The 27,158-nt window shown below is 44.2% G+C and overlaps 2 protein-coding genes across 3 annotated transcripts in view; one reads left to right on the plus strand and one right to left on the minus strand.

Moving 5' to 3' along the window:
- GNE (glucosamine (UDP-N-acetyl)-2-epimerase/N-acetylmannosamine kinase) overlaps positions 1–2,718 on the plus strand; it is a 40,755-nt gene extending 38,037 nt beyond the window's left edge. For both annotated transcript variants that reach the window (XM_082842178.1, XM_082842179.1), the window contains exon 12: positions 328–2,718. In XM_082842178.1, the coding sequence (XP_082698304.1) occupies positions 328–628 (301 nt within the window). In that variant the 3' untranslated portion in view covers positions 629–2,718. The remainder of the gene's footprint in view (positions 1–327) is intronic.
- A 3,517-nt stretch (positions 2,719–6,235) lies between these two features.
- Positions 6,236–25,714, minus strand: CLTA (clathrin light chain A). The gene is made up of 5 exons (XM_082842265.1): positions 25,415–25,714; positions 18,552–18,589; positions 16,106–16,223; positions 11,992–12,103; positions 6,236–6,686 (listed from the first exon to the last, which is right to left on the minus strand). The coding sequence occupies exons 1-5, from the start codon at positions 25,614–25,616 to the stop codon at positions 6,515–6,517; spliced, it is 642 nt and encodes a 213-aa protein (XP_082698391.1). The 5' UTR covers positions 25,617–25,714; the 3' UTR covers positions 6,236–6,514.
- Positions 25,715–27,158: the final 1,444 nt, after the last annotated feature.

Consider the following 27,158-nt stretch of genomic DNA (forward strand, 5'->3'; position numbering starts at 1 on the left):
CAGGAGAGTAAGAAAAAGTATCTTTTAGTTTTACTGTTCAGAGATATCAACTATTAACATTTCCTTCCAGTCTATTTTTTTTTTACATAGTTGAGATCATATAGTATAGTATATGTACAGTTTTATACCCAGCTCTTTTCATTTCAAAGTATCACATAATCATTTTTTCATATTAAGGATAAATCATATAAACAGCTTTAAAAGTACTGCTTCCATGAGGTAGTGTGAACGAACTATTCCTGGCTGGTGCTCTTTTCCACCTTCCTCTTTGACTTTGGATTTGGCTCTCTCCCCGAAAACTTGTTTTTAATTTTTGTTTTCCTGTAGCTGGAACAGCGTTGGGTCTTGCGGTTGTGAACATCCTCCACACTATGAATCCTTCCCTTGTGATCCTCTCTGGAGTCCTAGCCAGTCACTATATCCACACTGTCAAAGACGTCATCCGCCAGCAAGCCTTGTCCTCGGTTCAGGACGTGGACGTGGTGGTTTCGGATTTGGTGGAACCCGCCCTGCTCGGCGCGGCCAGCATGGTTCTGGACTACACGACTCGCAGGATCTACTAGTCCTCCCAAGAGTGGACGTGGACCGAGATTCAAGAGCTCCTTGGCAGAATCAGGTTGTCTTCTAGATGAGCATTTCTTAAAAGGCAAATTTGGTATTTCAACTTATTTGGCAGGCGACTTTGGCAGAGTTTTTGCTTTTAGTCTCTTCCAGAGTCACTTTTCCCAACCCGTTTTTGTAGATGCTGCTCCTTGTGCGGTCATTTCAGCTCAAACCTTGTCACAATCTTCTGTGCCAAAAGGAGCTACAGTAGTAGCCGAGGAAGCCTTAGGACTCTGCTTATTAGATGTACCACTTAGACCTGGAGGCCTTGCTTGGGGTGTGACCTTGATACTGGAGTTTGGATTATTAATCCTTCCTCCTCTGACCCTAAGTTCAGAACACAGAAAGGGATCCAGTCAGGGAACAGAAGGAAATCTCACCATGAAGGGCTTAAGTAAAACCTTTTTAAAGCAGTTTTATTGAGGTATTTTTTAAAGTGCACAACTTGGTTGAGTTTTGACATATATATACCTATGAAACCATGGCCACGATCAGGACATCAGGTGTATGTATCTCTCACCCCCAAACATTACTTGTTGAAAGATGTTATTTGCTATTACTCTCTCAGAATCTTGAGCAACTTTAGATCAGGGATCTGAATTACAGTGGCCTTAGTGACCTTGTCCTTATCTTCTTAAGGCCAGCTGAGAAGCCACTAGGACTTACAGCCTCTGAAAGATTAACCATCCCAGAAGGATCGTTGCTACTGACAAGCAGACACCTCTCCCTTCAATAGCTTTTCATACTATGTTGAATATGACCCTGGAGTGTTGACTAAGGCAGTGTTTGTTGTGTGTCATACCTAGAGCCCACATCTGTGAATCTGGATTCTGGCTAAATAAGATTCCACGCTCCAATTGGTGTCAAGATAACAAAGGCCAAGGTTCTTGCTATTAATTTCAACCTGGAAGAAATACTGATAGCCACCATTTATTAAGTGCCTACTGTGTGCCAGGCTCTGAACTTGGTGCTTCATATGCATTATTCTAAATTCTCACAACCAGTAAGGTAGGTGTTTTAATTCCCATTTTATAGAACCCCAAACTAAGTCAAGTGGTGTGCCTAAAGCCGCGTGGCTAATGAGTCTTAAAGACAGGGTTTGACCCGGGTCCCTCTGTGTTTTTTCTGCTAAGCCACACAAACCTCTCTTCATATCAAAAACTTCCAAAGTGCAAATATATTCTAATTTATTCCAGGCTACCAAGAGCTTTCACAAGAATATCTTATTAGCAAATGAATCGATTCATCCTTGACACTATCTCTCAGTGGTGAATTTAATAAAATATTCCTGTATGCTGTGGAAATTTTGCCAGTACAGTATTTGGTCTAGTGACAGGTTTTTATGGGTACTTTTAGATGACCTAAAAAAGGACATGCATATGTTTTTCAGATTGTTTATTATTTTAGGAAAACCTGAAGGTTTCTACAGCATTATTTCTGTGTTCACATATAAAATGAAGGAATCAAGTTTGCATTTGAATTACTTCCTTCCTGGTGGGTTAATGTGAAAAGCTAGGTTGGCTGATTCTTAGAACTCTGTCAGCTCTGAAATAATCTCCAGGTCCTGGTTGATTCCTGGGAAGGAAGCTAGTTGGCTTGGCCATCAGTGTCTGGGGCGGGTTGGTATACCGTGAAGGGGCATCAGCTGTTCTTTGATAAAACCTACAACCACTGCATACACCAGACAGTTGCACTGCTACCAAGTTTCATACCAAATATTTGGAAGGATGGTATTGAATCTAAAACCAAATCTTAGTTTTTATTAAATTCATGGAAAGGCTAATATATTCCAACATAATTATTACATATAGCTAAATGATCACATCTTAATTTATTTTAATGTAAATATTTTTATTTTACTGTTCTGAGCCAAATTCTAAAAAAATAAATGTATTTCCTTGTGGAAATCCTGCCATTTCTGTATTTTTTGTTCTTAATTAGCTCATTAGCTAAAAGCATTCCCCTTCCCAAAAGAGATTTGTTGTGCTCCTTACTTTCTGAAGGTCATATAACTTCTTTAAGGCATTTAATATTGACTTAACAACCACCCCACCAAAAAACTTTGTTAATAGAAAGCATTGTTATATAACTTTAAAATATATATTGCAAAATGATCACCACACTGTCTAGCTAATATCGTCACAATACATAGTTAAGAGTTTTTTTCCCTTGTTAAGATCTTTCATAGCAACTTTCAAATATGCCATATAGTATTATCAACTATAGTCGCCATGCTGTACATTACATCCCCATGACTTATAACTGGAAGTTTGTACCTTTTGACCCTCTTCACCCACTCCCCACCTCCCAACCCCCCACCTGTGGCAACCACCAATCTGTTCTCTCTGAGCTTGGTTTTGTTTTTTTAACATTCTACATATAAGTGAGATCATACGGTATTTGTCTTTCTCAGTCTGATTTATTTCACTTAGCATAATGCCCTCAAGGTCTAGCCATGTTTCACAAATGGCAAGATTTCACTTTTTTTCTAATGGCTGAATACTATTCTGTCATATATATTTACACATTTTATTTATCCATTCATCCACTGATGGACACTTAGGTTGTTTCCATTACCTTGGCTATGTAAATAATGCTGCATGTAAGAGTGCATATATCTTTTTGAGTTAATGTTTGTGTTTTCTTCAGATAAATACCCAGAACTGGAATTGCTGGATCATATGGGAATTTCATTATAATTTTTTGAGGAACCTCCATTCTGTTTTCCATAGTGGCTGCACCAGTTTACATTCCCACCAGCAGTGCACAAGGGTTCCCTTTCTCCACCTCCTCTCCAACACTTATTTGTCTTTTTGATAACAGCTATTCTAAGAAATGTGAGGTGGTATCTCATTGTGGTTTTGATTTTCATTTTCCCTGGTGATTAGTGATGTTGAGCACCTTTTCATTTACCCATTGGCCAGCTGTTTGGCTTCTTTGGATAAATGTCTATTCAAATCCTCTTACTTTTAAATTGGATTGTTTTTATGCTATTGAGTTGTATGAATTCTTCACATATTTTGGATATGAACCCTTCACTGTATGTATGATTTGCAAATATTTTCTCCCTTTTAGTAGGCTGTCTTTTCGTTTTGTCGATGGTTTCTTTTGCTGTGCAGAAGCTTTTTAGTTTGATGTAGTCCCAGTTATTTTTGCTCTTGTTGCCTTTGCTTTTGGCATCAAATCCAAAAAAATCATCACAAGACTGATGTCAGGGAGCTTATACTGCCTGTGTCTTCTAGGATTTTTATGGTTTCAGGCCTTATAGTCAAGTCTTTAATCCATTTTGAGTTTATTAATTTTTCCAATCCATGAGCTTGGGGTCTGTCTTTAGTTTCTTTCATCGGTGTCTGATACTTTTCAGTGTACAGTTTTTTCACCTCCTTGGTTATACTTATTCCTAGGTGTTCTATTCTTTTTGATGTAATTGTAAACGGGACTGTTTTCTTGTCTTTCTGATAGTTCGTTATTAGTGTACAGAAATGCAACAAATTTCTGTATACTAATTTTGTATCTTACAACGTAATTCATTTATTAGTAGTTATTAGTAACAGGTTTTTGGTGGAGTCTTTAGGGTTTTTTATATATAAAATCATGTAATCTGCAAATAGTGACAGTTTTATTTCTTCCTTTCCAACGTGGATGCCTTTTATTTTCTTGCCTAAGCGCTCTGGCTAGTACTTCCAATACTATGTTGAATCCATTTAAAATTTGACATAAAAATCAAAGTGGTCCCAAGAAAGAGGTTTGAAACTAAATACTGAGCACTCACTGAGTTTCTGAACCAACTCCTTCCTTTTTATGAAGCCCCATGTGAGTAATGTAGGCATTAGAAACAATCCAAAGCTACTACTGCCACCTCAAAACTTAAGAGGCTTACACGGTAATCATTTTCTCTCATGGTTTCTGTGGGTCAGGAATTTTGGAAAGGCTTTACCTGGCAATTCTGACTCAGGGCATCAGATGCACGTGCAGTTAGACAGTGGCTGGAGCTGGAATAGGAGGTTGGAATAGGGCTGGCCATGCATCTCTCTTTGCTTGTAGTTTCCAGGTCTCTCCACGTTGGTTGATTTGGGCTTCCTCATAGCATGGTGGCTTCAGGATTGTAGAACTTTTTACATGGTGGCTCAAGGACTACCAGCTTGTGTGTTCCAACAAACCAGCCGTAAGCTGTGTTGCCTTTTACAACCTAGCCTTGGATGCATATAGCATTACTTTTGTCATATTATCCAGTCACCTCTTGATTTCGAGAAAGTCAGACTTTACTGACATCTGATTAACGGCCACATCCACCCTCAAGAAGCCCATCCTGTGTGGGAGGCAAGACAAGTCCAAATGACACCAAGACAATATCAAAAGGTAAGCTGTTGCACGTAGAGGGCCATGGGAGCTCAGGGGAAAGGAAAGGCATTACGGAGGTGGCCTTTCAGCTAGTTCTTAAACCAGATTTCAACATTTTCAAGGGCATTAAGCAAGGCCCAGGAGCAACTAATGGTTGGTGAACAACAGCAAGTGATTGCTTGATTGCAAGCAGAGGTGGCTAAAGGGGAGGAATAGCAAAGAGGCCAGAAATGCGGGCCAGATCAAGGAATGCCCAACTAAGACGCTTGGAGAGGGGAAGGTAGGCAGAAAAGTAAATGTTCCTCTCCCTTCCAGACATAATTACCATAGGAGAGATGGTGGACTTTCCTTCTCGGCAATGGCAAGACCTACCCCTGCTCCACCTCCTGAATGTGGCATTACATCAATCTCCAACTTGGACTAGTATCAGGTAACCATTAGTAGCAGATTTCTGAAATACAGCTTTATCAGTCACTCGAACCATCACCTAAAATGTGACAGGTTCTGAGAGCAAATAATGAATGTGTTGATGCCTGAATGGAACACAGTCTCCTACAGGCACCTATTGTGTGGATCAGTGTGGTCCAGAACATTCTATGATGATGTAAATGTTCTATAATCTGCCCTGTGCAGTCCGAATGCTACCTAACTACATGTGGCCACAGAGCATATGAAATGGAGCTAGGGGCTAGAATTGTATTTTTAATTCTGATTGACTTAAATAGCCACCTGTGGCTACTGTACTGGCCAGCAAGGTCTAGATGAAGGACTTGACAATAGAAATATTAGCAACGTGCTAAGGATGGCACAGATCCCAGTGTGTGCTACAGGGATTCCGAGTTAATGGGGCCAGCCACATTCATGCCATCCTGACTCAGGTTTACTGGCTGAATCCAGAGGAGTAAGGGTCTCACTAACTTTATTTCCCAGAGAGACCCCTGCTGAAATATACTATCCAAGATCCTACGGTAAGGGACCGTGACAAACAAGAGCCACCTGGGAGAAAATGTCTAGGGTGGTGTGGGGATTCAAAGCTCTATCTTTGGTGGGCAATAAGGGGTTAACTTTTAGCCAAGGAACTCCCTTTTCAATGGAAACTTCCACAGACTCCTACTATAGACAACAGACTCCTACTATAGACAATAGAAACTCAGAGCTATTTTAGTTCAAGGCAGGGGTTGGCACCCAGTGGCTGTGCCTCAGCCCTAGAAAGGATAAAAGGAAATTCCTCACCAACCTCACTCCCAACTGCAGCATATCTTGTGGTCAATAATGAAGCTTCATGTTTGTTTATTGTCTGAAACAGAAATTTATTCTCAGAGTAACGCACGAAAGCATAGGTTGAGGCTGCCATTGGGAGGCTTCCCCTCCCTTCCTCCGCCACCTCCCCTCCTCTTTGAATGCCAGGGACAACACAGTTGAAGGAAACATGCAATCACAAACAATGATCAACTCTAAAGACAAAAGGTTTGGTCCAAAAGAACTCAACATAATTAATCCAATTACCGTGAAGAGCTTCACTGAGTAGGATTAAGATATTGCAGATGTAGTGTTTCCACAGGGCGGCTCTTCAGTGCACCAGGGGGGCCTGCTTGAGGGAGATGAGGACAGAACGCATGCGGGAGACATCTTTGGCCTGCTTGCTGGACTTGGGGTTAAAGTCACACAGCCGGGCCACCCGCTCCCACTCAGTGCCTGGGGACGACTCTTCAATGTCATTTACAAAGGCTTCTTCTGCTGCCCTGGAAGCAACAAAAGATGTTGGTTTAATGTAGAATCCTTGGTAGCTACCTGGCAGCTGCCCTGTTATGAAAGCAACTGCCTCTTTATGCCTGACTTGATGGCATTCTGGTTTTCCAAAGAGTAACAGCCCCTGGCCCAGGTCAGACTCGGGAGCATACACATGGCCAGCTTTCCTAGGCACAGGGGGCCCGGACTGCTGTGTAAAATGTTGGAATACAGGTGTTTGGTTCAGGACTCACTCTCTCTGTTGATACAGAGAATTTAAAAAGCCAGTCCTTAGCCAGCTACTCACCGCCTTCATTAGCAAGGGCAAAGCAGCAGGCTGGCCAAGAACTTGAACAGCAGTTTATGTTGGGCTGTACTGAGTTTCAAGTAAATTTAGAGACCTCCAAAGAAGCCCACAGGTCACTGCACAATAGCCTCTGGATTTATTCCTAAGGCTGGAGAGAAATAGGGCAGCTCAAAAGGAATTCAAGACAAAGCTCCCATGCTAGCAGGCACTAGAGACTAAAGCCATTCTGGAAGGGGTTTGTTAGGACATTCTCCTCAGCCAAACGTTTGCCATTTTCCCTCCAGCCGGGTACCATGGGCCTCTTGGGGCACTCTGGCAGGGGTGGGCGCCCAATGGCTGAGAGCCAAGCAGTGTGAACTGCTTTTTGGTAGGATGCTGCTCCAACATTTTTTCACACCAAGGTCAGCCCATCCCCAGTTGGGAGCTAACTTGTAGGAGCTACAGCCTAAAAGGACAATGCTAAGAGGAGGGAAGACACACTACTTCATCTACTCCAACAGGCATCACAGGCAAAGCGAAAGCAATGGAGATGACTGGTCTGTGGGGACAGAGGGGTGGCACTCTCACAGGGATGGCCGTGGCAAACACCGCTGAAGCCCAGAGCCACTACAACACTGCGACTTCATGGCACACACAGGGGCAGTGAGAAAGATTTACTTAACTGTTCTAGGCTGTAGCAAGGATGGTTTATGTTTGTGCTTAAAGGTGAAGAGAAGAAAAGAAATAAGAAAAACTTTAGGTCAGATACAGAAAATGAGAATGAGCTCAATGCAGATGGTCAGTAAGCTAGACATGCCCTTGCCACTCTGTACTCTTGGGGACGTGCGGCTGGCTTTGCTGGGCCACCCTGCTGCCCAGCAAACCCAGACTTGACTTTTCCAGTCTCCATTTCTACTCCAGAGAGAATGTGCAAAAAGTAAATCCAACACCACCTGTAAGTCCAGCATTTCACAAGTCTCATTGCAAATGCACCCACGGGCCCAGGAAACCCAGCTCTATCTCCTAATGGGATGAAGGGCTCAAGGTCATGCACCGTAAGAGGCTCTACAGACCTGAGCCTGTTGTCTACTCTTCCCACAAGTTCCTCACTTCCTTCATTCCACCCTCATCTCCCTTACATCAAAAGGCTAGTCCTAATTTTCAAGGAGGAAACACGCAATTCAGCAATACTGCTTTGACAACAGAAATCCTTAAACCAAAACAAAACAACACTTTTCCAGAGAGGTTGCAGTTTTCTTTAGGAGGAAAAGCCACAGTGGCCTGTGTCATACAGCTCTGGCTATCTCGACCTCAAAGCTGGGGGTCTCTTTATGCCAGAGTGGGGGTCAGGGCATCAGAAGCTGGCCACTAAACAACAATTTCTGGTAGGAGACCACAGAGGAACAATTACAGACCCCACGGGAGACTGCCCCCTCTGCTGACTCTTCTGCCCCAACCCCACATTCTTCAAAGGAACCCAGTGTAGAAAATGCTGCTTGCACTGGTTCCTAACCCAGGGCTTCTTCCCCCTCCCCAGGTGGGGACACTCCCCCTTCCCACCTGGGGCAGGGAGGCAGCAGTGGCAGCAGCAACAAGAGGTCAGAGCCCTCCCCAGTCCCAAAGCCTTCCCAGACGAGATCACGAATGACTCACATTTTGAAAGTGAGTTAGCTTCCTTCCCTCCAAACCCCAAAATGAAAAATGGCAACCAGAGTTGCAGGGAGTCGTGGTTCTGTGAGACAATCAATGGAACATTCCCGCAGCTTATCAACTCTTAGGCAGCCCCCACAGTGCCAGTTTGAAATAATTTTAAAAGCAAAGCAACTTGTGACATAAAAGGAGCATTAACTATAAACAAAAAGTAGGAACAATCAAGACAAGAAAAGGAATTAGTTTTGCAACATACACATAACCAATCACGTCAGCGAAGGGTTGTTTGTAGAAAGCTTCATCTGCCACCCTAGACAGCAAGAGGTCCAAAAGGCAGGCAAGCAGGCAGGAAAAAAGAGAGAACATTGAGAAGCAGAAACATCTCAAATCCACAATAGAGGCACGACTGTGCTCTGGGGAGCTGCTCCCAAGGCTCCATCCTAACTGAGTGAGGCTTCCAGCACCAGACACTCCAGCAGGTGAGGCTTCCTACTGGCCTTCCCCGCGGGATTCTCCAGGGTAAGTGCTGCCAGCTTCATCCCCAGGCCTTACCCCAGCAACCACCAGCATTTCCTAGGTACCCACTTATGGGCTGAGCCCTCTGATAGACATTGTGTCCATTTCATCCTCAACCCCAAACAACCCAGGACGCTGAGTGTTCTCCCCGCACTTTACAGATGACGTGATAGGGAAGGGAGGCCTCGAGATGAAGCAACCTGTTTGGCAACAAGTAGCAACAGGGGTGGCAGAACTCACAACCAAGGCGGTCTGGCTCTTTTCACTGTAAGTTACTGCTGCTCCCCAGCTGGTGTACGCTCGGGAGGCCACGCCTCCTTCCCGCCAGCCTCAGTAAACACCACGGGGCACAAACGCTGCCAGACGCCAGGAACGCTAGGGCCCAAAGCCAGCTTAATCTTGGATTATCCGACTACTGCTTCCCCACACTGACTAGCTGGGACCAACTGCCAGTATCCTGGGAACATAGATGGTCATTTCAAAATGCCCACCTTTGAAAAAAGAGGAGCTGGAGGCAAGCAGTGAGAAGACCTGCAGACAAGGGTCCTGGCTCTGGCGTACTGTGTGTCCCTGAACACAACCGTCAGTCCGCTCAGTCCCTGCCAGACTTGACTGCTTTGACAACGTACAGCCCAGAAGCCAGAACTTCATCCCCCCTTCACTCTCACATGGGAATGGACCAAAATGGCAACTCTGGGACAAGAAGGAAAGGGGGGCAAGCTGGGTGGACAAGTTCACAAAGCAGGGGACAGGCTGAATCCCTGGGCCCAGCCAGCCCCCCTCATCCAGCATGGGTGGGCAGGGAACCTCCCTCAATGAGTCTTACCCTCTCCTTTGCCCAGTGGGTTTGGGGCACAGGAGTGGGAGGAACCCTTTAAGGACAGTCATGCCCGGTCATTAACCTAAGCTCCCATATTTATTTGAAGGGAAATTCTAGTAATTTTATTTTTAAACTCACACATACCCTTGCTTCTCTCCCATTCTGGTTTATACATAGGAGGTGTTTTGTGGAAATTTAAAGAAAGCAAAAAGAACAGCCTGATTGTAACTCCAAATAAGTCAGCAGGAAAACAGAGTAGTTTGTGGGCACAATGAGTGGGAGGGAAAGGAAAGGCAGGCCAGCTTGTAAACCCATAATCCTTTTAGTTTACACACAGGGCTAAACCTAGTCAATTTCAACTTGTACTTGCCTCTGCTGGGAGAGAATAAAGGTTTAATGACTCCTGTTCAAAGCATTACTGAGACAACAAAAGCTTGCTGTCAGGCTTTTGCTCCTTTGCAGCTAGCCCGAGAGGAAGGAGCTGTTGGTGACAGGACAGCACAGCTCCATCGAGGCTACAGCCCCAGAACAAAAGGGAAACCACACACGAAAACTCAGCTGGCCCTTCCACCTACTTAGAGCGGACTGAAAGCAGCAATCCTCAGGCAAGGCAGGAAGGGGACTCCACACCTGGAGGGTCAGCCTGGTTTTACCAAGTACTTCGGAGCAGATGCACGGCCTGAGGCAACTCGCCAAGGTAAACAGGGCCTCACAGGGTTCCTGCACCAAGCACCCATCCATCCTTCTTTAGAAATCTGAACTTGCATCTGGGGGAAATCATCCTGAATGAGCACAGGATTAAGGAACCTGGACCTGTCAGCACTTCAAACTGACCACAATCTCACAGCAGAAGCCCCAGCAGCTAACGCTACTACCCTCAGCAACTCAACCCTGACCAGAGGGCCGCCCCACCATACTTGTCACAAAACTTCAAATGGAACCTGACAGACACGCATGCCCCATAGGAAGGTGGCTAGGACAGAGGCTCGAGGCAGTGACAGAACCAAGAACGGGCAACGGGAGACAGGTAGTCGAAGGCTGCTGCACAAACAGTCCATCTGTTCTGCCGTAGCCGCCCCACGACAGCAGAAACTGTCTGGCAAAGAGGTTAGCTCTCTCTCTTCTGGCAGATTTCCACTTAAGAGCTGCCAGAGACAAGGGTACTTAAACCCACTCCTGCCTCTGAGAACAAGGACCCAAGGCTCTTTACCATGAAAATTACTAACCTATCTTTTACACTTAAGTGGGTGGAGTGACTATGAAGTGAAAGCCAGTTCCCAGTCTCCAGTCTCACAGGGGAAGCAAGCCCATCGGCCTGTGCCCAGGTGAGCAGTGCTGCCCCCATCTCTCTTTCTGAGCTGCTTCCAAGTGGACTCTGAGCACGGAGCATTTAAAGACCACAGCTGCTGGTCGGTGGTGAAGGAGAATGACACTGTTTACTCCCTACAACTACTTAACCTTCAGTAAGTGAGTAAATTCTGAAAAGAGCATTTTTAAAAAGTCAACTCAAGATTTTCTTAGACACAGATAATAAGCACCCAGAAAACCCTTAATTCTGAAGTCACTGTGTTGGAAAATCTTGGCTACCTAATGACGAAACACACATCCCTACTACTGGACCCTTTGGGGAGCAGCCCTCAGAGGCAGGGGATGCGACATGACTGAGTCTATAATCACCTCCAAAGTACTGAGATCCTGGAATAGTCCTGAAAGTGGCCTTTCATTCCAGGGTTACATTTTTACACGTGGACTTGATCCCATGAGATGACACTTCCTTCTGCAGAATCATACCATTACAGGCAGTGCATACTAACCAAACTCTCAGCTGCAGAGCTAGACTCACTACAACTAGTGTGGCAAAAAAACAGGCTGAATTACTCACAAGATCCAAGAGACTTGTAACCCTTACGTTTCAAGTATATTTTTGAAAACCTGCAAAGACATTTCACACTAAAAGACGCGGCAGCTGAAAACCTACACTGGCTGGTGGAAACGGACCTGATTTTGTCTTGGCAAACGAGCTGTTCTAGAAGCAGTACGGACTGACCTGTTATTCGCTTTCGTCTTCTGTAGCTGCTCGTCCTGCCTCGCATACCACTCATCCAGCTCCTTTATTGCTTTTTCTTTCCACTCTGCTTCCTGCTTCCGAGAATTGGCATCTTTGAAGGGAAGGAAAAGACGATACAAATGAGGCGAAATGCAAACTGAAGTCCGCTTCACCGTGTATTTGGGCTTATTAATCTCATGCTGTGTGCAGGCGCATGTGTGTGTTGGAGGGAGAACACTCGGGAGGGAAGATAAAATTCTCTTTTCCCTGATTGTATGTCCAGCTCTCGATCTCAGCAATTCTATCCAAAGTGTTTCACCACCATTTATCCCAGTCCACCTACACGTTAGTGGATCACTAGTTTGGGGTTTTTTTTTGAGGTGGGGGAGAGGTGGAAATACTGACTTTTAATTTTAAAAAAGGCTTTTGGGACACCAACTGGGGAAAAAGCAATTACAGGTGATTCTTTAATGATGCTGCCAGTTCAGGGTGGACTATTCATATTAAATAATCTTTTAATAAAATCTCCTCACAAACTATATTCCACACAGGTTGGACAATTAATGGTAGATGCACATCTATGAAGCAAGGAGCTATGAGAAAAATTATCAGAGGTAGAGATGATTCCAGAAGCAGGAAACAGTAGGGTATAGATGGAATTGAGGGGAGCACAAAATATCTACTCCCGATTAGGCCACAGAGCGAGTCTGTGGCAGAGCTAGGGCAGAACTAAAGGAGAAACTCCAATGCGGAGAACTGTGGGGGGAGAGGTGAGGGTCGTCATTAACAGCTATCCAAAAGGTTCTAGGTGAGAGAGAAAAAGCACACCTAGCAGGTGTGCCAGATTGGGTTCTCACCCACAAAGTTTCTCAGGACTAAATACGAGTTTCCCTAAGATACTAAAAGAAACTTGTCAGTAAATGGTAGAGAGAAGGAAATACAGGTCATACTTCTGCCACAGTTGACACCGGAAGTCACCCTAATACCTAAACTTTAAGCACATTCTTAAGGATGTCCTCTCTGGCAGGTGTTTTACAGACATCTCATTTAATCTTTACAACAATCCCAAGAAGGTAAACTAGTCCCATATTCAGCAGTGAGAAAAGCTACAGCTCCGCAAGTTTGAGTAACGTTCCCAAAGGTTATAATAAGTGGCAGAGCCAAGATTCACACCCAGGTCTGACTCTAAAGCTCACACATTCTTACTTCACTGTGCTGCCTCCAAAGAGAGGGACGAGGGACGGAAAGGGAGGCAGGCCCAGCAACAGTCACAGATGTGACCAGCAGATGGGCATCAGTGATCCAGAGCCCAACCTGTAATGAGTGTCCTTGAGGAGCAAAGTACAAAGCAAACAACTTCTTGAAGGGAAGAAAGTAAGCATTCAGGGGCAATTTTAGGGCCTTTGCAAGAAAGGTCTTGTAGTAACAACCTGCAGAAGACTTTGTAACTACTAGAAATAACCTAGTAGCAGCTAGAAACTCCCGCAAACTTTCAGATTATAAAGAACTTTTTACCCTGTTATCTAACTTATCAGAAGGTGACATACTGGCTCAGGAGGAGAATTATTTCACTCAAATTTTCCACTGATGACTCAAGTATACACAGTAAACTTGTGATGTGTGTCTGTCCATGGCATTAAGTGTATGTGGAATGGAGGGTGCTGTGATGCAGGGAGAGATGCTGTGGGCCGATGGTGCCCTGTGGACAAGAAACTGAAAAAACTTTAAAGAATAAGGTCTCCTTTCCAGGAGTTGTGAAATTACTTCCAAAGAATTACTTTTTGATTGGAGAGTATTTTCTTTCTGTATAGTCTAATGATCATTTTACTGCATAAAATAGTTCCTTTAAATCGTCTTCTTTTATAAATTTATGAAGTGACACTGGCAATAAGAATTTAGAATTCTTAAACACTTAGCTTGATGGAACAAAGATCCAAGCTGTAATACAGCGTCTCTGAATCTGGGAGGGAGAAGGGAGAGGAGAGGGTGAAAAATCCTCTTAGAGAGCAGGGTACACTGACAGCTGTCTTCTCTGGCCATACGCATTAATGTTCACAGAAAATTATTGGAAAACGTAGCACACAGCTAAGCTTAAGACCATGGACATTGCTTCTCTATTTTTAGCATCCTGCACTTTCTCACAGTTCTTGCAACAGAAAAATGTGAAACTGCAGAAACACCTAATTCACGGACCAGTTTAATTCGATTCTACTGGAATGCGAGGCCAAATGTTTGACTTCCCTCAGGAAGGCAATATGAGTTAAGAAAATAGCACTTCATGGAATATTCCCAAAGGGCCCAATTTGATAACTGAAAAAGAAAATGATATTTTTTCAGACACCAAAGTGTATGCTCCTCCATGGAGAAGACAACTTTGCTAAACTTTGGGGAAAGAGAAAAGATAAAGCTGGGTTCTGCATCATGAAAAAGACTCCAGTAGTACTAATACCTGCTAAGTCTTGCCTCTAAGTCTACTCAGAAGAGATGCTCAAAGAAGAACAAGCAAGGACCAAGGCTGTCTGCACCATGAATACCTATCTTCATCTTTCTAAAGCTGCACTATCCAGTACAGTGGCTACTAGCCTCATGTGGCCATTTACATTTATTAAAATTAAATAAAATTTAAAACTCAGTTTCTCAGACATAATAGCCACATGCAGTTAGTGGCTACCATACAGAACAGCACAGATACAGAACATTTCCATCATCAAAGAAACTACTATTGGATACTGCTGTAAAGGTTAAACGTAAGTGTGCCCTCTGTTCTGAAAGCCACAGAAACTGGGCTGGAGAGACACTAATTGGCTGTATTATCTGGGTCAATTCCTTTCCTATTTCTAGGTGTCCTTTCCTATTTCTACACCATCTGAGTCATGTTTTCACTAGTTCAGCGATTCTCAAGAAGGAATAATAATGCTGACACTGTGGTAACATAGAAGCATGTTGCTATTTCTAGTTGTACAATAAAATATTTAGGCATGATGTATGTGGTGGTGTCTATATCTTAAAGTGAATCAGGAAAAAAATTATGTGTATATTCACAATACACATATAAATGTATGCACATGTGAGTGTATAAAACATACACATACATGCCTCATTTATACAAAGACAACCCAATATGGCAAAATGTTCATTACTGAATCTGGAGGAAGGGGCACACATGTTTGTTTTACTCTATTCTGTGTCTGAAATTTTAATAAAAAATTGAGAAAAGAATACCCTCTGGATAACACCCCCCCCCCACCTCTGCCACACCTTTCCAACCCATGTGTACAGATACCAAGTCTCTCCCGATCTTGACCAACAGCTGACACTCCATGGAGAAGGCTCTTCAGCAAAGGCCAGGCTGGCTAGCACTGATTCTCAGGCTCAGCCTGCCCCTCAAGATGGCGTACACTAAATGCAATGCGGCTGAAGGGATGGGTATGGATTCTGAAGCAGAGCAGACTTAAGCTGAAATTCTGACTCCACCACTTATAGTCGTGGTGATCCAAAAACTTACTCTTCCTCTGATCCTGACTTTCCTCACCCATAAAAAGTAAAAACTTACAGGAATATTAGGGTAAGAAAACCAAATTGTACATATTACCTAACATCTTTCACATTTTCCTCTCAAGCATTACTTTAAATCCAGCCTTCAAATGGTAAATGGACTGTGCAGTCCCTCACATGGATATGATACCTTCAGGTTTACAAAGCACTCTCATAAATACCATCTCAGACTACCCTTGGGGTTAATAACACTGATCTTACTTCACAGATGAAACAGATTCTGTAAGGTTTGAGCAACCAAGTGCCCACAGCTGATAAGTTACCGCTGGGCCTGGAGCCCAGTCTTTCACTCCAAGTCCAAGGCTCTTTCCACAGCACCACTCTGCCCTTCCTGAGAGGAGAGATGCACTGTGGCTCTCCGGGCTGCCCGAATCCCCACACAGCGGCCTGTGATTAAGCATCTCCATGTGGTGGCCTTGTGACCTTGTTGGGAAAGATACCTTCCCCAAAACTGTACAAGAACATTATGGCTAATTCATGTTAAAAAGGGATAAAAGTAGAGTCAAGGTCAACTATTCCACTGAAAACAGATACCCAAAGACAGAAAGGGCTTCCTTACCAAGGGCTTCCAAGCGTTCCGTTTGCTCTTCTCTCCATTTACGGATACTTTCAGGCTCTGACTGCAATCGATCCACTTGTGAAATAGCTGCATAACTGTCTGTTGGCCCATTACTCTCCTTAACACAAAACACAGTTGTGCTCTATCAGTACCAAAACCTCCTCCCAGAAATGCGCTTCACCCAAGTTAGAACCGCTGTTTATGTGCAACACTGATGGCTGTGGTAAATGTAAAGGATTACCTTACGAGCACCACCACCACCTTACGTGCCAATAGGGAGCTTTCAACATTATGCACTCAATCCTTGCAATCCACAAGGGAGCCTGAGTAGTTCTTATCCTGTTAATAAATGGGACTTGAGTGGGAGATGGGAAAGCTGGGGAAGTGAGTAATGGACTTACTAGGAAACAGTGTGATCAGTTTTATTTTCCTTACTTGACACAGAGATTGTGATATCTTCAAAGTAACAAAGGTAAATACACAGCACGGCAAGGCCTAGAATCTGACACTTCTAAATGTTATTATACAATACAGGGAAAAGTACACTTCATACCACCTAATCAAAATATAGTGAATTCTAGGAAAAAGAGAGTCCAAAAGAAAATGTATAGTTACTACAGTCACACCAAAGAAAATAAAAAGGCAGGCCAATGTGAGTCACAGCGTATGGGGAGGGGAGGGAGACACACAGGTTCTTTATAGTGATTAAGATTTGGAAGCTAATAAATAAATTGATAAAGATTCAAAAAGAATCTAATCTTTATAGAATTATCTCACCTACTGAACTAGGGAATATTACCAGCTTAACCAGACTATAAACAAAGATGGAAAGAAAATTATTTATAGTAGTATTTATTAGTAACTAACTTATTGTTAGTACTTTCCATGTTTCAGCCACATAAAAACTTTATCTCCCAAACACCTTACAAGTCAAATTTTTATTCCCATGTCAGCAGTTGGGGGATTAAACTGAGGCGCAGAGAAATGACATGTCCAAATTCACAGCTAGTAAGGGATAAAGCCAGGACTGAACCCCATTCCATCTCACTCTAAAGACCAAGCTCTAAACCAGGGACTGGAAACTATAGCCAGCTCGGCCACCTGTTTTTGTAATTAAATTTTACTGGAACAGAGCTATGCCCATTCGTTTACATACTGTCTACAGATGCTTTCATGTTACAGCAACAGAATAGGTTGACAGAGACCTTATGACCCACAAAGCTTAAAATGTTTACTATCTGGTCCTTTACAGCAAAAGTTAGTCCACCTTTGGCTTAAACCAATTAGACTAATCTTATCCTTCCTGACAGTTAACTGGTTGAAGGGTGGGCAGAAACCCAGGCAGAAACAAAGCACCACGCTATTTCCCCAGGCTACAGTGATTACTTCCATCTGGTCAAGAGGGAAACACAGGACTTTTGTTGAGTGGTTGGGAGAAACCTCCATGTTGTTCTAGATAGTATGACATGCATATGTGAGACCCGGAAGTGCTGCAGCCATTCTGCCACCGTGAAAGAGTATAAAACTGCACACTCAGCTGGCAGAACCAGAGTCCTAGAGGAACTGAGTCGGAATCCAGGTCCGAGGACCCCTAGCCTATCTCAAAGTTCTTTCAATTATATGAGCTAGTGAATTCTCTCTATTTAAGCCAATGCAAGTTGGGCTGGTGACCAAAAACTCAGTGATACAGAGGGAAAATAATGGTAGTTGTCACAAATACCAGCCACCCCCCACCCTCAAGACAATCTAAAAGCTGAAAAGTTCCAATGCTGCCCCACCACATACTACCTTTGTTACTTTTAGACTCCTGGTTTAACCTCTGTATGCCTCAGTTTATTCATCTGTAAATGGGAATAACAATAGTTCAGGTCCCTCAGATTGTTGTGAGAATTAAAGAAAATTCAATATAAACAGTGCTTGACACTACATGGCACAGTGTTTAAATCAGCCACCGGGGCTTCCCTAATGGCACAGTGGTTGAGAGTCTGCCTGCCGATGCAGGGGACACGGGTTCGTGCCCCGGTCCAGGAAGATCCCACATGCCGTGGAGAGGCTAGGCCCGTGAGCCATGGCCGCTGAGCCTGCGCGTCCGGAGCCTGTGCTCTGCTGCAGGAGAGGCCACAACAGTGAGAGGCCCGTGTACCGCCAAAAAAAAAAAAAAAAAAATCAGCCACCACTGCCACTGCCACCACCACTGCCATCATCATGAAGGGTCATTTCTTGAGAATAAAGTTGGTAACACTAGGGTCAGGTCAATCACATTTTAAAAGACTACTCTATCAATGTTACCTCTCTTCAAATCCTTCCACTTTGGCAGGTAACATACCAGTAACTAATACATCCAGGAAAGTCAAAGGAGTGGGATCCTTTCCAGGTCAGTCAATTCAAATCACAGGAAAGGAAGACTCTCAACACTATCATGCATCATAATCAGAGTACTCTGTACCTGGTAGTATTCGCCATTCATGATTCCTTCAACAGCATCTGCAAGACATAAGATTTCAATCTGTCAATCAGGGCTGGTCATATGCTGGGCCAAAGGGTTACAGAGTATGACACAGTGCTGTAAGTACTCTAAGTTACTATCCCTGTGCTAGGTACCAGATAAACAATGGACAACTTTCTATTTAATGAAATCAAGATGTGCTTACACAAATGACTTCACCAAAATGTGGACAAATCTGTCCAAAAGCTTTTGATAATTGTCTTCTGGCTTAGAGATAACACTTAGAAGCCCGGCAGAAGAGCCTCACAGAGCAACAGTTTCTCTCTCTATCAAAGTTCTAAAGAAGGCAAAGGATAAGGGTGGCCTGGAATCCTTCACAGCGAGCAGAGATATGCAGCTTCATATTTAAACCAAGGTGCTTTCTTGGGGTCAGGACTCTCCATCCTTTGGCTAGAACAGGTTTGGCACCTGAGGGTCTACACTTGCGACTTCTTACTAATTCCTCTAGTCTACTTGGAATTAGTCCAGAACAGTAAGCTTTGGGCATACCAAATTAAATTAGTGTTTTCAAGGATGCAAGTTACAAAAACTCAAATTGTATACAATCTGATCTTATTGGCACAATTAATTGTTCATGAGCTAAATGAGAAAGTCCATCTCAGAAATATGAAAAATGTCTAAGACTCAGAGATTATCAATCCATACAGTTCAAAATGGTGGTCCACAGGCTGAACATATTTTATTTAAAATACAAAGCACTAAATCAGGAAATTTCACAAAATCAGGATTCCCAGTGTGTGTGTGTGGGTGTGCAGACAGAAGATCTGGCAACACTGGGCCTGCATTCCTAAATGAAGGCAGGCTTTACGTGCAGCATGCTCTGGACAATTTGCCAGTCCCCACTAGCCCCATTTTTTTTTTTTTTAACCCATTCTGTGTGTCACTATTCAGTTACCTGACTGGCCCAATAAGCATGTGTTTCTAACCCATGCCCTGACCCAACAGCCGCCACTGATACAGCCTGTACCAGGCTGCACACCAGCCCTTTGGAGTGGCTGCTCTGCCTCCCCTTGAAAGCTTCAATACAGGCACCATAAAAATGCAGTGTCCACCTACATATTCTATGTATTCTCTATCTGTTGGCTGACCCGTATTTACTGCCTACTATGTAGGACTTACAGTATTTTGTCCAATTGTTTTCAAACTATGATGACCATGTTATTGCATGGGATGGGAGAGGGAAGAGGAGAAAAGAGATGAACCTAAAAGATATAAGAACCCAAGTAGTAAAAGGAATGCAGAGCAGCTAGTGTGGGCCACCATCACAAGGCCCTCAGAAACATCAGAGGTTTTCCTAGAAGCCAGAGGCAGGGTGCTCTCAGTCGCATTCTTTCCTTTGAACAGGCAAAGATTTCATCAAACCACTCCAGTTTTCTTGGTTCCTAACTAATTAAACCCAACTTGAACCGCCTATTTTCCAAATCAACCTCGTTCTCTTGCTTCTCCCAACTACCCTCCTCTTAGCTTTGGGAGTACTGAAAACTTTCATTTCCCCAGCATGCCTCCCTGATACCAAAACATTGTTTTAAAAAAAAGGAAAATGGAGACAGAAGAAAATGCCACATAATTTCATTACTCAGCCTATTGGTTTCTATATTTTTACTTTATCTAATGCATACACATAAAATTTCTTCCCGCAAAATGACTCCTATAACAGATGCTTTTTAGTAATCCATTCATCTATATCATTAAATTCTCAACTTTTTTAGTATGAAAACACCTACTACTTACTGCTTCCAATGTGCCAGGCACAATGTTAAACACTTTCTATACATTAAGTTTAATCCTCACAACAAATCTGTATGTATCAGCACTTCACAAACGACCTTAAAATACATGTAGGGTTGGTTCCTTGAGAGGTAAGTAAGGTGTTCTTGAAGGGGCAGATAACTAATGACAGTATTTTCACTCTTAAATTTATTTTTTATGTTTAAGATATATAAGAAAAACATTAAATGCATGTATCATGAGATAATCAGCATTTAAAAAGTGGTGCAATACCTGGGCAAGCAAGAAGTCAGAGGAAGGATCATCAGATAACCTGAGGCATGAAGACAAACCACAGGATCTAAGCACTTACCAACCCATCACAGCTCTGATCCATGTTTCACTTGCTGGTTATCTATCAATCATTTCAACATATTTCTCATACTTTTCTTAATTTCCTTACTTGTTTTACTCCTATGCTTTATTTATAAAAGTACAAAAATGAGTTTCTTGTAGTTTTTGTTAGTGGCTTTTTTCTACTTTAAGCTGTTTCTGTGCCACCTATCCCTATCATTTTTAAAATATTCTATCAAGTTTTGAAAATGTAAATTTAGCAAAAAACTAATAAAAGTATTTGCAGGGGGCATATTCAATCCTTCCTCAGCAATAAATTTCTTGACATAGAACTGATGGATCACAGAATATATATTCTAAAGACCTCTAAACACCAGACATTTGCTCCCTTTGGTCCACCATTTGTATTTCCAGCATCGCCACGAGTGCCCCATTTTTCAGACCTTCATTGCTACTAGAGACTGAGTTTTAGCGTGTTTTAAAATTTTTGCTAATCTGATAGCAGGAAAAAAAACCTTAAGGTGGCTTTGTTGTGCCAGTCTTCTGTGAGGTGATCACCTGACATTTGATTTTCTTCTTTACTAAACTGCCTGAGTTTTGCCCATTTTTCTGCAATCTTTTGATTTCTAAGTATTCTTTCTGTATTATTTGTTTTCTCACATTGCAAATATTTTCCCCATTATCTTTTTGTATGGTTTACAATAGTTAATGCCTAGAACTACTTAACTTGTATGAGACACTATCACGTTTTTTTTCCTTTATGATTTCTCTGTCTGCATTTATGATGAAGGCCTTTCCTACTCTAAGATAAACATTCACTTTTCTTCTGGTACTTAAAAAAGAAAAAAAAAGCCTCTCTTTAATCCACCTGGAATTTATTTTTTTTGAGTAAAATTTAAAAAGTGAGATACGGGACACGGGTTCGAGCCCTGGTCCGGGAAGATCCCACATGCTGCGGAGCAACTAAGCCCATGTGCCACAACTACTGAGCCTGCGCTCTAGAGCCCGAGAGCCACAACTGCTGAAGCCCGCATGCCTAGAGCCCATGCTCCACAACAAGAGAAGCCACCACAATAAGAAGCCTGCGCACCGCAACAAAGAGTAGCCCCTGCTTACCACAACTAGAGAAAGCCCATGTGCAGCAACGAAGACCCAACGCAGCCATAAATAAGTAAGTAAATACTATTTTAAAAAGTGAGATAATTTTAAATCTTCGGGCCTACAATGGCTAGTCTGGCCAGGCCTACGTTTTGGTTAATATATTACAACTAACACACCAACTATCCAGTTAATATTTATTTCAACCCAGGGCCACTGTCAGTAGGAGAGACCTTGGTCACTACCCCAGACACAACATCAGAAGCAATTTTCATCCCATAGCTCTTTCTAAGTCGCATGTTGCCTGTCCTTTAGGTCTGAAGACTCATCCAGACTCACTGGCAAGTGCTTTGAGCTTTTATTAGTTACTGTACTACTGTACTGACATTCAACTGGCTCAAATCAAAGGATCATCTGTTGCTATAGAAACATGCAGAAGAAAGGCCACCCAGGGCCTTGATTTATTAGGACAACTAAGCTAACCAACTTGATGCCCCAGAAGGAAACTTTCTAGGGCATCTCTAGAACTCCAGACACAAACAAGGGCCAGAATAAGTTTCCAGAGATGAAAGACTCTTTATCCCAAACCCACCTTCAACTTCCCATGTTCCCCAACCAATGGAAGTCAAGCAGACCTGGGTCTGAATTCCTGTGGAGTCATGCATTAGCTTGCCACTTTAGGAACCTGGCTTAACTTCCACAACCATCAGTTCTCACCTGAAACAGGATGACACTATCACTCTGCCTGCAGTTACTGCATGGATCTGAAAGTACACAGAGAACCTGGGGCGCAGCAAATGTGCAGTATCACTAAGGATCATGCATGCAATTTCCCCGAACTTCCCTCTGCTACCAAGAAAATTACTCTCCACCTCCAGAAAGCTTTCCTTTATGTACCTCTCTTCCTTTGATGAGTGCCTCACTGCCATACTCTCTCAGTAGCTCCTTAATCACCTCTCTTAGCCTCCTCCATCCTCAGCCCTCATGATTGAGGGCTTTTCCTCGGCTCTAGACTCGAGCTGCCTCTTTCCTGACCGTTTGTTCTTACTCAGTATCCCCAAGCCACTTCACTCAGCTGGTTACCTCCCACCTCTAAACTAATGTTCTTCTCCGGATGTCCTAACAACTGAGGGCGCCATCCAAGGCTCAGGCCTAGCCCCTCCTCCATGGGAGTCTTCCCCAAGGCTGGGAGAGTTTAGGTATGTTCCTCTCTCCTCTCTCCTGCCTATATATCTCTGTACGGTAACACATCAGATACAGAGCTCCCTCGTAAAAGCTGTGTCTTCAGCACACCCCAAAGCGTAACAACTTTCTCACCTCACTCCCAAGTAATTATAGGCAGGGACTGTGTGTAGTCATAACATACCAGGTTCTGTGTGTAAGCACTTTATGGGTGCTCTCCAATATAATCCTAGCAATCCTGTGTGGTGAGTATCCGCACCTTTTACAGAGAAGAAAACAGGCAGGGCAGTGGCAGCGATGGTTATGTAAGTTGTCTGAGACCACAAAGCTAAACTCACATTCAAGCAGTCTAGGACAGCACAGAATCTTAACCCCTAGAGAGAGAGAAGAAAAGAGAAAAAGAAAGAAGATAAAGTGTCCAACTAGTGCTCTAATCCTCAAAGGAAGTGCTGAGCATTGCACTATTTCTTTTCTGACCACTGCACTATTACCAACCTCAACTACACTGTCAGAGATCTGGCTTTAAGTCACTAAATGCTTAGTTCACTAAGAAAGTCCTTCCTAGGAACTAAGTCAGCAATTATCCCTTCCTTCCCTTTGCTGAAAGCTTGATGCAGAAGGGATCTGTGTGTCCAGCTCTATTCTTTCCCTTTTACCCCTCCCATCACCAAGATCTGCTGGTTCTATACAGGATCCCTGTACCTGACATTTTTGCACATTCCTTTGTACCTACTGTGTGCCGGACACCCTGCTAGGCACCAGGGATACAACAGTGAGCAAGAGTCAACACTGTCCTTCAATCAGGACAGTCTTCTATGAGTCCTGATACCCCCAACTGTCCTCCCCAGGGCAACCACAACTGCCTTTCAGAAATGACAATCTCTTATCCCACGCCACCCCTGCTTAAACAACTGCAACAGACTATGGCACAGTCTAAGGTGGGGGGACTTGGCGCTCAGCTATTAACTTGCCCTTTTTTCTTAAGCAAGTCGTTTCTCTGCAGGACTCAGTTTTCTCCTTCTATTCAATGAGTGAGATAAACGAAGGATCTAAAAATATTACCATTCTCAGGCAAATGCTGAAGACCTCCGGACAACAACAAAGAAACCCTAATCACCTAAAGCCAAATTCATTTTCCGGCCACAGCCTAGTTCAGCCCAACCTGCTTGCTATAAATTGCATTTTCAGGTATACTACCCATTCTCCTGTAGATTCTTATTGGGCAACTGATTTGCTCAGGAGGCAGCATGATGTAGTATAAAAATTCAGGCTGCAAACTAGCGGTCTCCCCACCCCCACTCCCCAAACAGGTTCTGCTTGGCTGAAGACTTGAGATTTCGGAGTCCGAACGGTTTTACGAAGACCACTCACTACTCTAGTGCACCAAAGCCGCAGTCTCCAATACTCCTTATTACCTCACAGCCCGCATGTTTCTCTCATTTATGTTACCTGCCTGGCCCCTTAAGGTCTGAGTTTAGGGTAGCGTAAACACCTCTATCTGTCCCACCTGTACCTTGTTCTCCCTTAGCTGGAAAGTTTTTTAAAGAAATGAAAAGCCGCGTCCCGTTTCTTCTAGCTCATTTCCTACTTCCCTATACGATTAAAAAGGTCTCTTAGACTCATCCTTTCCTCCTACCGCCACAATCCAAAGCACTGCACACAGGTAAGGCATTCAGAAGTCAGACTGGCAGCCTGCCACGTGCTCGCTTTCTCTTTTTTGCTGGAGCTTGGCTGGGGAAAGGCCACACTACTTTTTCCCTTCACCTCATGGAAGACCGATCCAGGCTAATCTCAGGTTCTGCTTAGGCAACACTGCCTACCAAAGCTCTTCCCAGAGGAAGGAGAGTTCCAGAAGTCCTAGCAGTGATACCTTCCACAAGCGGTAAAACTCTTGCCCTCTTTGGCCACAGTTTCTCCAGGGCTAGACCATCTTTCTCGCGTTCCCTATTCATTCCTCCTTCCCCCCCCCCCAACATTCTGTACACCTTAAGTGCTGAAACACTGAACTGCATTGCCATTTTCGTTTCTGTCTCGAAAACGATACCACGATTCTTTTTTTTTTTTTCCCCGGCCTTCCTTCCTACTAACTGGTCTGTGTTAGGCTCAGACTGGCCTGTAAGTCTGGCCAAAGTGCGCCAATGCGGCTGTGCCTCTGAGGCCAGACTCAAGGCACAGCAAATGCTCAATGAAAGATACCTGCATTGAACGGGCTTCTTCGGGCTCCTCAGCTTATCCTATTTTCTTGACTTTTTTCCCCGCCCGTGCCCGGGAGCGCTCAAACACATTCACAGAACGGACCAGGCTTGCCGAGCCTGCGTTTCTGCATGACTGAGCCGGGGTCCCGTTTCCTTTTTGCTTCACCTCTCGCTCAGCGAGGTACAAGACTTACACGGAGCTTCTCAGACCCGCTCCGGGCCGAGTTTCCGGACAAGTGCTCCCGCCCCGAACGCGCCCGCACTCACCCGGACCCCCCGGCGGCTCGCCGTGCGGCTGGGGCCCGTGGGCGCCGCCGTCCAGGATAGCGAAGGCCTCGTCGTTCTCTATGCCCGCAATCTCGCTCTCCTGCTGCGCCAAAAAGGCCGCGGCAGGGTCCTCTTCGCCGGCCACTCCGTTCCCCAGCGCGGGGCCGCTAGCGTGGGCGCCGAACGGATCTAACTCAGCCATGGCGGGCAGTTCAACAGCACGGTCACCGACGTTGAGAGACACACCAACCGACCAGCCAACTCCGCGCCCGGCAGCGGCCGCTGTGGTGGCGACGGATATCAAGCGGGAGGAGGGAGAAGACGGAAGCGGAAACCCTGCCCCAATATCCGGTCGGTTTGGGCTGTGTTGGAGAGCCGAAAAGGTAATAACCAATCAGAGGACAGAAGTGGTTCAAGAGCTAACCAATCAGCCGGAGGAGGGTTGGGCCCCCGAGTGAAGCTCGTGACTCGGGAAACACCTGCGAGGAGGGTGCCGGGGACGGCCGGCCCCCGGCAGGCGGAAGTGCTGCGTGACTTAAAGCAGCTTTGCCTGACCCGCCTTTGTGGCTGGACCGACCCGGGACCGCCACCTCACAGAGGACTCTGAACCGGGAAGTGAGGTGAAGTTAGGGCGGCGATGATTGGCCGATTGCAGAAGAGTCAAGCCACTTAGGCTTTCTGAATCTCAGTTTCCTCATTTGTAAAATGGGAACAAGAATACTGCACTATCTCCCTCCCAGGATTACTGGGAAAACTGACTCCTTTTACGGCTGTGTACTGGCTTTCTAAAAAAATTTTTGTTAACCCATTGACCCAGTCTGGGTTGTTTTCTCCCCTAGAGCCGCCTGACTTAAATGTAATCAATTCAAATACACTCTGACGTTTCTCCCCTATAGTATTGTTACAAAAAGGCGAATATATCTCCTTATACAAAGCCCTTTTGCAGCCAGTACTCTTTTCAGAGCTCGACAGAAGTTTCTAGGGCTGAAAAATTCCTTAAGGATCATCGGGTTCGTAGGGAAGCTGAGGCCCCCATGAGGGGTCAGTCCCACAGGGAGTCAGTGGCCAAGAGGAAACCCTGGTCTCCTGGGCAATCCCGAATGGTACTAGCCACAACATCTTATATGTGCGCACCCTTCCCACCTAAGGACAGTAGGAACTTGCTTAGAAAACAAAGTGCTGTCAGTATTTCTTTTAAATCAGGGACATGATAATAACATGGCTAGTTAATTTTGTCTACACCCTACACCCATAGGGAGGATAATCCAGTGATTCCAGTTTCTCGTGCTCATGTTGAGGAGGGGCTTATCCACTGGCCAAAGAAGGACCTTTCTCCTTCACCACCACCACCCTAAAAAGTCGAAAACAGAAACAAACCAAAAGAACCAGCCAGAGGTCAAAGTTGCCTCCAGAGGTAGTCAGCAAGGGACAAGAAAGTGGGTCCTAAAAATATACACTAATCTTTGTTGACACAAAAGGGTAATTGCTTCCTTAAAGCATGTATTTACCTTTAAAGTCGTTTAAAGTATGAAGTGTAGGAAAGTTTTGAAGAAAATCATTTAAGAAATTTAAAATTTTAGGGCCTGCACCTGACTCAGTTTCCCCCCTCTCTTTTTGTTTTAATGCTCATCCCTAACATAAATGGACTCATCCCTAACAGAAATTGGCAACAATGCATGAAGTAGTTTCACATTCCTCTTCTCTTTGAAACAATATATCCTGCCCCTGTTAGGAGGATAAGGGA

This window comes from Leucopleurus acutus, assembly GCF_964270905.1.
Source record: "Leucopleurus acutus genome assembly, chromosome: 7".
NCBI lineage: Eukaryota > Metazoa > Chordata > Mammalia > Artiodactyla > Delphinidae > Leucopleurus > Leucopleurus acutus.